Source organism: Elgaria multicarinata, chromosome 13 (genome assembly GCF_023053635.1).
Source record: "Elgaria multicarinata webbii isolate HBS135686 ecotype San Diego chromosome 13, rElgMul1.1.pri, whole genome shotgun sequence".
Lineage (NCBI taxonomy): Eukaryota > Metazoa > Chordata > Lepidosauria > Squamata > Anguidae > Elgaria > Elgaria multicarinata.
This window is the reverse complement of record NC_086183.1, coordinates 17187847-17198892: the sequence shown is the minus strand read 5'-3', so window position 1 is coordinate 17198892 and position 11046 is coordinate 17187847. Positions and strand designations below refer to the sequence as shown.

The 11046-nt window shown below is 41.1% G+C and overlaps 1 protein-coding gene across 24 annotated transcripts in view; it reads right to left on the bottom strand.

The window, feature by feature from the left end:
* EPB41 (erythrocyte membrane protein band 4.1) overlaps window positions 1-11046 on the bottom strand; it is a 101061-nt gene that overhangs the window by 5105 nt on the left and 84910 nt on the right. For 21 of the 24 annotated variants that reach the window (XM_063139816.1, XM_063139820.1, XM_063139822.1 and 18 more), the window contains 3 exons: window positions 8102-8203; window positions 2910-2990; window positions 2291-2419 (listed from right to left, as the gene is read on the bottom strand). In XM_063139816.1, coding sequence (XP_062995886.1) covers window positions 2324-2419; window positions 2910-2990; window positions 8102-8203 — 279 coding nt within the window. In that variant the 3' untranslated portion in view covers window positions 2291-2323. The remainder of the gene's footprint in view (window positions 1-2290; window positions 2420-2909; window positions 2991-8101; window positions 8204-11046) is intronic. The other 3 variants (XM_063139821.1, XM_063139841.1, XM_063139818.1) reach the window with 2 other exon arrangements.

The window sequence follows — 11046 nt, the reverse complement described above, 5'->3', positions numbered from 1 at the left end:
ATAGCACATGCTAGTTAATTGCTGGAGTCTTCCTGTGAGGATAAATAAATACAAAAATAAATAAATACATGCATGCATGTACCCTTTGCACGTGTGTATTTCATATTCAGGTATGAGGTCCAGAATAACAAAACGTAAATGAGAATTAGTTCTGTTCCACCACACAGAAGTAGTACATGACCAAACATCCTTGCGTTCCTTGTTATCTTTTGTAGACACAATACTCAAGTGTTTGAGAATGAGCTGCTATTATTATTATTATTATTATTATTATTATTATTATTATTATTATTATTATTATTATTATTTCCTGCCTTTTTCCCAGTACTGGGACTCAAGGGGGTTTACAAGATGAAAACATGTACGATCAAAATATATACATATAAATTACAAAAGTTAAAATAGAATTAAACCGGCCATAAAATTAAAAACATGTTAATTTTTTTTAAAAAAAAACTTGTAGCAGATTAAAAGGGGGGAACCCAATACATTAACACAGGTCCAGTATAGTTCCAAAAGACTGCTGAAACAAAAAAGTTTTTGCCTGCCTCCAAAACTGTAGCACAGAGTTTAAACCTGCTTACTTTACATGTTTTTGATAGTTGCTATACACTATTATATTGGATTTATCATTATTTTGGATTTCTTGTTAGGCAATTTGCGTGCATAACAGCAGAAAGATGGGATAAAAATGCAAATAAATAAAATCTAGATGTCTGAAGATAGCCTCCAGTATCCTAGTCCAGCGGTTCCCAATTGGTGGTCTGCGGACCCCAGGGGGTCTGCGTAACCCACCCGGGGGGGGGGAGAGTCCAAAGCACCAATCACATATTCACCATTCATTTCTGGAGTCCACTGACAACAAATTCCTACCAGAAGTAAAATATAACATCGCTGAGCACCTGCGTGATTTAGCGACTAGCTTCAGAGATTACTTCCCTGCACCTAATCCTGTAAACTCATGGATAAGGAATCCTTTTGAATGTGATGACGTACAACTAACAACTCTATCTGCGGAAGAGCAAGACGCACTTGTTGACATGACTTGTGATGGTTCATTGAAATCATTTTTCAAAGAATATAGACTGAACCAATTCTGGGTGAAGGTTTTTCCTGATTATAAGAAGTTAGGTGAAAAAGCTTTGAAACATCTAGTTCCCTTTTGTTCCACATATCTTTGTGAAACAAACATTTTCGACATTTTGTTATATGAAGAACAAGCATAGAAATCAGCTCGATGTTGATCCAGATTTGAGATGAAAAGTAGGGATTGTTCGGGACAAAAAGAGGCATGATTTCTCCCATCACATTTAGGTTTAGTAGCTGCTAGACATGTCATAATTTGTTCAATTGTAAACTAGACATTAGTAAAATTAAATTTGTCTTTATATTCCTAACTAAATCACTGTCATTTTTGCATGGTAATATCACAAATATCACAAATTTTACAGTCTGTTCTTTAGTATCCCTAAAATCCTTTGCTTATTAGGGGCTACCCCTTATTTTCTCCAAAAAATTGCTTCGCATAGGTAACTACCATAGAGATAACAATTTTTTCAAAGGTTGGGGGTCCATGGCTTGGCATTTGAAAAACAAGGGGTCTGCAGTACTTACCTAATTGGGAACCACTGTCGTACTCAAACTATCCAAGGCTCTGTTTATGGAACATGATAGCAGGATTCTTGCTTGGAAATGACACTTAACCATGAGTCCATCTAGTCCAGCATTCTCTTCATACAGTGCCCAACCACTTGACGGTGGGAAACTCACAAGTTGGACATGAGTGCAATAGCACCATTCCGCTCATGTTCCACAACAACTAGTACACAGAGGCATATTGCCTCCGAAACTGGAGGTAATATATAGCCATCCTAAGTTGCAGCCACTGATAACCTTATCCTCCATAAATTTGTCTAACTTCCTTTTGAAGCCATCCAAATCGGTGACCGTCGCTACATCGTTGCTAATGAATTCCATCGTTTAACTTTGTAAAGTATTTCTTTTTATCTGACCTGAATCTCCCGCCATCCAGCTTCATGCGATGACTCCAGATTCTAGTATTAAGAGGGAGGGAGAAAAATGTCTCTCTATCCACTACACTCCAGACCTGCCCCCTGTTCCACTAGCTGGCCATTCCTGTTTGTAAAATCTTGCAATAATATATTCAAAATAAGAGCAGCTTCTGAAAAGGCTTTCCTTGCAAACTTCGAGCAATAAACTATTCCGATGTATGACTGAAGTTATAACCAATTGCATTTCATGGTGCAGCAGTGCTAAAAGACAGCATTACCTGATATACAACTTATATAGCTGGACTTGCCATTTATTCTGCAATCTCGGTCTCCTGATGGACAACCACCTTGGTCACAGACATGTCTGGGTGTTGTTCCTTTGCTTCTTTGATGGCCTGAACAAGAACCTGAATAAAGATGCCATAAAGAACAAACTACTTTTAACTGTGTTCAGGGCAGCAACCATTGTGCTTCCTATAATGATTCAGCTCTAATATCCACTTCCCAAAATATAACAATGCCAAAGTTCTGGATCAAAATTAGGATTTCCATCCTCTAGCACTTGTGCAATCAGTGACATATCTACTCAACACAGATATAATGCAACTGAAAATTTTGTCAGATTTTATCTTGGCTATCAAAATAAAATGGCCTCTTCAGCCTCTTATAAATGATGCCTTGTAAACTGTCACCAATTAATCTGTTTATGGCAACAAGGACTTTCACAGCTTCCGAAAGAAGTTCAGAATCTGATCTTATAGGTGAACTCTCAAATCCTTCCAGAGACCCCAAAAGACATGCAAAATGTCTTTAGTATTTAATATTGCAATTGCTCCATTGGTAAAAGTTCCTGAAAAAAATGCAAATGAATTAATGCAAATAAAATAAATGTCTTACTTGATCATGATCAATGTCTGCATCTCCTGTGATGACAATTCTTTTTTCAATTCGTGTTTCTGAAATTCCACCTTTCACAGTCTGTCGTGAGAGAACAAATATGAACATCAGCTTGCAATTCAAAGATTACAAAAAGTTACAAAACAGTTTTAAAAAATAAAAATAAAACCACAGTTAAATATGCTGCTATTAATTAGAGCAACCAGAAGGACAAGTCATTAGATTTTGATCACAATCATCATTTATTTATTACATTTATATACTGTCTTTACTCCAGAAATGGTGCTCAAGGCAGATAGGTTAGGACAGATCAGTATCAGACTTTGAAACCCTGGTTCCCATGACTGTAAATTCAACTTTTGCCAATATTTTTGTTATAAACTGATATTGCTCTCGTGGTGAGAGTTGTGAAGATCATGCAATAATTGCCAACACTACAATGTTCTTACATCAGATGCTAAGTGGAGGATAAAAAATTTATGCAATCCTTATCTTGTTCAGACCCACATTCCTGTGAGTCACTTCACTACTCTTTCCATTTTTAAAAATAAGTATCTGAATGGAGACACGGACTTGCTCAAGGTTAAAGTGGGGATCTAAAGCTAGATTTTCTTGATCCAAAGCGAACACTCTGGGCTATACCTGCTCCCATGAAAGGCAGGTTATATAGCACACACATAGAAATACTTGAAGGACATCCGAGCCAAATTGCTTCAGAAATTACTTTTCCCTGCTGACATCCTAACAATGCAAATTTGAGAAAGATACGTGTATGTGCGTGCGTATGTGTGGGGTTCGACAGACCTATATCTTCAATGCCTGAAAGCTGACCTATGCCAGACACAAAATGTTTGCGTGCATTTCACATCTGACCTGTTTGGACATGACAAAAAGATACACATACCCAGAATGTGTATCCTCCTTTCCCTATCCGATTTCTGCATTTAAGGGCTGGTTTCAACATTAAGAGAAGCAGAGAAAGAGAAAAGATAAGAAGGAACTACAAAAGCAAGACTTTGTCCTGATAGGATGAATGCCCGCATTTACAGAACTGGAGTACCAGCACTGGCTTTTAAAAACAGCCAGGGGGAAAGTAACACATGAACCTGCCCTGTGGTTATTTGTCTTTATATAAGGACTGTGACTCAATTAAATGATCTTAATAAAAGTCATATAAGTTTTAGTTGATTAACTGATTAAATATGCATATGAATTAAAATAATAGTTCTGAAGCCCTACTACTGTTTTTAGATGACACAATCTTTGTTTTGATTATGTCACAGAATTGCATCATGTCAGAAAAGTCACTGCCTCCTATATGAGAAAGAAGAGGGGGAATGTCTTATGGTCATGGTCCTTTGTTAGAAGTTCAAGCAGAGGCTGCATGACCACCAACAGGGAATGCTATAGCCGTTGGATTCCCTGCATCTAGATTACCTTTGAAGTCCCTTCCCCTATGATTCAATGGAGTTTGCCCTCTACAGTTTCTGTAAGTGCTTGTTTCAAAAATGAATTTTAAAAAATCATGTATAATGAATTTCGACACCTCTTCAAACTTTTTTTTTTAAAAAAAATATTAATCCAGTTGATTGAAAGTTGTAGCTCCACTTCGTGAGCATGCTAGCAGAAATCTCTTAAATTAAGTCTTTGCACTCCTCATATGTCAGAAATCCTGGTGTCAAATAGAAATAGGCACAGATGTGTAAACAGCCCTAGCCACTAAAGGCATTTTGTTTAACAAAAATAGAAATGGCCCAACTGAAACGGAACCCAATAAACCTTAATCTGTTTATCATCAGAGATGCCTTTGACAAAAAAAAGAAGAAGAAGCAAGCATGCAGATGTTCCTTTCTTTCTGTTAACACAAGAATACAACTTCATAATTAAGTGGACTCACTCTAATGCAGGAAAATAAAATCTAAGTTCCTAATATTGGTTTTGTGCACTTACAAATTGCTGTCAGCCTAAGTAGTAATACCAGAGCACGGGGTAGGGCAGGAGAGAAGGAAGGGTGTCATTCACAAACCCAAGGAGAGAAAACTAGTTATCCATTATTTGTTAAGTTCCAAAAGCTGGTCAGGCACCGTACAGAAATAAAAGGTTTCCAATCTGTTTTATTGACCAGTATGTAACAGCCACATGTGGTGTGCTTTTTAGAGTATTAGATGCATTTATTTAATGCATGTAATCACAAACTCCAGGTAAGCTGATGGCTTCTATCTACAGAGAGCCCATGGCCATTCATCCACAATGTTGATGGGGATGATAGCAAGAGCAATTTTGGCTGTGCCATCCGAATAGGAACCTTCCTGCTGTCAGTGTCCAGGGGAAACTTTATCTGTCTTTTACAAGGAAAATCAATTTTGGCTGTTCCATTCGAATAGGAACCTTCCTGCTCTCAGTGTCCAGGGGAAACTTTACCTGCCTTTTACACGGAAAATCAATTTCCCCTGCTGTCAGTGTCCAGGGGAAACTTTACCTGCCTTTCACAAGGAAATAATTGGACTTCTGGGTTGTGCAGTACAGTGCTAAACTGAAAGCACAACAGTTGTTTTGCTGATCTGCCCAAAATGTGACCCAAACACATGGTTTCTATTAACTAAAACATTGAACATAAGCCCACAGGCAACTTCACTTTCTGTTTCTGTGCAAGTTGAAGTGTTGACTGTGCCCTATTCAACTTCTCCTTCCATACTCCCAAGATTACATCAGGATGCTTTTACAGCATCTTCGAATCCTGAGTGCTTCCATTACTTTGCAATACCAAAAGCATACAGAGCTTTTTCCACAGCTGAATGTGCAGTGCACAGCTAGTAGAAAATGGGTAGTAGTTATACATGGAGATATATTCTTACAGCCCAATCCTATGTATGTCTGTTCAACAGTACATCTCACTGAGTTCAATGTAATGCAATGCATTGGAACCGTAGGAATGCATAACTTTATCCTAGTATGGTAGTATTTTGTGATTTGCAAAATCATGGGGGGAGAGGGGGAAATGGGGTAAAATATGAGCTTAAAAACAATAACTCTCCTTGGTTTCTTTCTTAAATCTCTTTGAAGCGTATTTTTTATTTCCAATACTGCCGCAATCCAGTTATTTCCTGCTCACAATGAACATTTTAAATCTTCTATCTGCACAGAGCATTTGAGCTGTAATTCTATGCATAGTCAGGTTGCTTAAATCTTATTGAAGTCATTGGGCTTTAAGAAGCCGAACTACAGACAAGATTGCAACTTTTATATACATCATAGAAAGACAGAGGAAGAAACTTATACACACATTGAGCTATGCGGAATTATTATCTGTAAAATGAGGCTGGGAGCAAATGGCTGTATTTGCAGCCCCCACAGATTAGATGATGTACGGAAGTAAACCCTTTGCCAGAGAAAGCCGACGGCAAAATCAATGGCAGAGAAAAGAGAAGTAAGATTACTGATAGGTCTTAACAGGAACTCCTTCCCTTAAACTCAGGGGAAGGCAAGTTCAGTGGTCCCAGGGCCATTCCACTCACCCCATAAACCCAGTGGGGACCACACTTCACTGCTCCTTAATTAACTCAGCAGTGGGGCAGTTGCAACAAAGTGGTGGGTCGCTGCCAAAATTTAAAGGAAATAGCCCTTTTTGCTGCACCACTGAAAGTTGGCAGCAAACCACTTTTCTTTTCTTTGCCACCGCCATGCCACCGATTTTTGGCAGAGCAGCTACAAAAGAAGTTGTGGGGGCACATGTGGCCTGTGGTCTTCCTACCCTTGTCTTAACTAAAGTCAAAATAAGTGAGCTTGCCCTAAGGGCAAAGGTATAGATGTAGAGACAGGGTGTTAAATCTATTGGAAGTGGAGTCGCAAAGAAACAGGGCAGGCTGAATCCATGGACAGAGGCTCCTTAGAAAGATTGCTGCATACTGATTTTTATACTTTAGGGCGACCTAGTGTTGAAGGTGTTTTCTGTTTCATGGCTACCAACTTGTGTACAAAGTCTGGTGGTACTTTTCGTTTCATTTATTACATTTTTATAAGGACCAATAATGAAAGCTCTTTTTGATACAAGATTGCACTTCTAGACAACTTCCTTCTCCTGATATGGATTTCAAAAATCATGGACCCTTTTATCGTGCTCAGATCGGGGATAGGCAACCTTTTGGGCCCATTTCAAAATCTGGGAATTTAAGGGCAGGACCATACAATGGCTGCCATGAGTAGGCATGGATAGTCACAAAGGACAAATAACCTGCCCAGAGGCATCCATGGGGAATTAAGATGGCAGCAGCTACAGGCTCCCACTTGAAGCATTTGCAGCTGCCAGTAAGAAAGTATAAAAGTATTTTTAAAATAAAAACTCGAAGAACAAGGGTGTCTTGGCAGACATCAAGAAAGGTGTCTTGGGACACATTTGTGCCAACAGCACTATGTTGCCTAACCCCTGGGTTGGACCCAACAGAAAAGAGCTGCTTTACACATATAGGCGGACACAATTTATTTGGGCAGTGAGATGTTGAGCACAGCCCGCTTTATCTGTGGCTTCAAAGGACACCTGTGGCCAGATAATATTAGCTAATGGCTTCTTCTCAGAATAGCTTCCCACGCCTTAGTTTAATGACACAAGGCCCCTGTGAGTAATTCCCAAGTTTGAAAACATAACTGCAACTAGCTTGGGAAAAAGACTTCTATGCTGAAAGGTGTCCCAAATGGTTTTGCAACACATGCCTCTTTCCCCATGCTAGATAGATCAGAGTGATGGATGCTAGATAGATCAGGATGGAAAACCATCTGGGAACTCTGTGTAGGCTACCTTGAGTTCCATTATGGAAGAAAAGTGGAGTATGAAAAGATGTATCAACAAACAAATCATTCATTTCTATAAGAACAGGAACACTTGCTATAAGGAATGGAAAGACGATGAAAACAGGAGAGAGAGAAATCCTATGTGCAAGTATCTTGGGTGGTCATTGTCCAAGCTGAAAACCTTCATGAAGCATCATTGGTTCCCGTGTACTATCAGAGCACTGACAGAACAAGGCAAAGAAGGGTGCATGAGCCCTATAACCAGTAAACGCCAATGGAGTTTGCACATGCTATTAGAAAGGTGTCATCCTAAGAGAGACAGAAGAAGACTATAGTTGTACAACTCATTGCTTGACAAGCAGATAGCTTATCAATGATGTCACATACTTGTTAGTATTGTCTTTTACCTTTGTAATCTGCGTAGTGGTAGTGCTGCTGCAGGTCTCTGAAGTGATGGTCTGAGCAGTTAGCAGAACTCCAGGATCTAAATCTCCACTGCCATCATCAGTCTATGGCAGAGATACATAAAAGTATAAATAATACCCTTGCTCGTCTAGGGCGAGTAATTTGTACAGCAAAGAAGTCTACACTGATAAAGTGTAATGAACTGAAAGACTGCTGCTGAATTTGAAAGACTTCCTTTAGCATAACTAATCAAGTCTGCATTAATGTGATAACAGGGTACAGCTAGTGTTTCCAGAATCAACACAACAATGGTGCTTCTTAAATGTTTTGGAGGCTCTCTCTCAAAGCAGTAAAAAAAACCTCTTTTGCTGATTTCAAGGCACAATTTTGTTGGTAAAGAAGATGAGCAGCCCTGGCCCATTTGCTACATGGAAAAAAAATAGAAAGTGGAGAGCTGTAACTGCTTAACTCTTGTGCAATTTGTCTTCAAGCCTATTTTTACACTTCAATGTTCTCAACTAGTTTTGGAATACAACTGGCATTTGGGGGCAAGCCTAACCAATTAGTTCAACATCCAGATGAGAGCATGTGTAGTTTGGAAAGCTCTACTCTGATGGTGGCAGGGAATAAGCCTGCAGCTCCCCAATATCACATTTTGCTCCCAGACCAATCTAGCTGCACTGGCCTCAAAGTAACTGGCACAATAACAATGATCTTAGTCCACTGTGGTCCCTGACGCCAACACGATGTTTTCCAGGTTGTATGACTTAGGAACCAGATGCACCTCATAGGAAACAGGGGTTCACAACCATTTTTGGAATTTTAGAAACTGCTGTGGGCACCGCCACAAAATGGCTCCCACAATGGATGTGCCATGGGTGAGAGGTTGGCTAATAAAACGTGAGCTAAAGAGGTGGTGGTGGGGAGAGAAACAGCGAGGCTAGAAGCTGGAGAGATGGGGAAAATAGCAAGGCAAAGAGGTAGAGGAAAGTGCAAGGCTAGAAAGAGAAAGGAAGAAGACTACCATAACATTTTCCAAGGTTTTTCTAAAAACATTTTTTAAGAGGGCAGAGAGGGAAGAGTTTTGCAGTTGCCACTGGAGATCCCTGCAGGTGCTGTATTGGAAGCCCCTGCTATACAGCATCTCTCCAGATCACTGCCACTATTCTTCTACCTTTCCCCCAATCCTTTGGTAATGCTACATAAAAGTACCAGCTGGGAAACCACATGCTCCAGCCACATTTTCAAACTAATCTCTCAGTCAAAATGACTAGATAATTACACAAAATGTGCTTAGGTAGCACAGTATAACATTTCAATCATATCTAGATACAAAAACAAACAAACAAACAAGTATTCAGAGCAAGACACATTCAAGATCTTGTCCCATTATGTGCTTAATGTTTCAAAGTAGGGATGTGCTCCGCTTCTAATCGGACCGGCGAATTAGAAGCAGAGCAGGGTGCTCCGCCTCCCCTTAAGGCGGAGGCAAAGAGGATTGGGGGGCCGGCGGAGCGTGGCGAAGAGGATCAAGGTGAAGGCGGATCCTTCGCCTCGATCCGGAGCTCCGCCGGAAAGGTAAGTGGGGTTTACCGGGCCCTGCCGCTGTCACTGTCACCCATGCGGCGGCAGGGCCCGGTAACCCCCCCCTCCTCTCCCTTACCTGCCTCCGTCCAAGGTCCCTCGGCTTCTTCAATTGAGCCCGCGGTTCAACCAGGAAGTCTAGGCTGCATTTGCGGCCCAGACTTCCTGGCTGAACCGCGGGCTCAATTGAAGAAGCCGACAGACCGCGGACGGGCAGGTAAGGCCCCCCTCCCCCTTGGTCCCTTACCAGGCTGTGCCGCCGTCACCGCACGGGCGGCGATGGTGGCAGGGCCCGGTAACCACCACCCCCATGCCCTCCTCTCCCGGCCTTACCTGGCACCACTCCCCTCCACTGCGGAGCTCCGATTCGGAGCCGGAGCTCCGCGGCGAAGAAGAGCAGAGTATGGAAGGAGCGGCGCGGAGCGGGCCGATCCGAAATTTTCGGATCGGCCCGCGGGGCGGAGTGGGGGGTCCGTGCACACCCCTATTTCAAAGTATCTGAGCAACACCCAAATAGTGATGCCAAAGTTGTGTGTGTGTGTGTGTGTGTGTGTAGTGTCCAACTTTTGGGGAACTCCCAGACCCCTTCAGCAAGTTAATTCTTGCCCTGATTTGCCACCTCAGACTGGAGAATCAACACAAACTTTTCTAAAGTCTACCTTCACACACCTCAACTCACTTTGAGCTATTTCCTCATGTATGAATTCACAATGATGAGTTATTATTAAATATTATTAAAACGATATGTACAACTTTCTGAAATGCCAAATGTGATACCTTCAGAGTGACCACTAGGTGGAAGCAGGTTCCAATACAATTCAAGGGATTTCAAGAAGCAAAGTTCACCAAGTTGGACAAAAGCTAAACTCCAAAATACATATTCGTGTCACCTTCATTAGGCCAACGACAAGATTGAAACATGTGAAAGCTTTCAAGATCTCGAGATCTCTTCATCAGGCAAAAAGGAAGGTTTTGAGGGTGAGGGTTAAAAGGGGGAAGCTGATTATGATGAAACTTTAAGCATCTCTCAAATGGGGTTAGGCCTAGGGAGTGAGATTGCCCATCCCACAATCTGAGTGGCACGTTACAATACGGAAACATAGTAATTCACTGAAACTCAGCTAGTAAATCTCCAAGCTAGAGCTGACCAAATCCCACCTTGTACATCTTCAGGTGTGGGCAACTTTTGGCCCTCCATGTTTTGGCCTACAATTCCCATCAGCCTTCCCCATTCACTATGGTAGTGTGGGCTGATGGAAGTTGTAGACCAAAACTTATGGAGGGCCACAAGTTGCCTGCTACTCTATTCTGTATTTATGTTTCTACTCCATTTTAAACTCTGCTTAATTGTTTGTTGTATTCT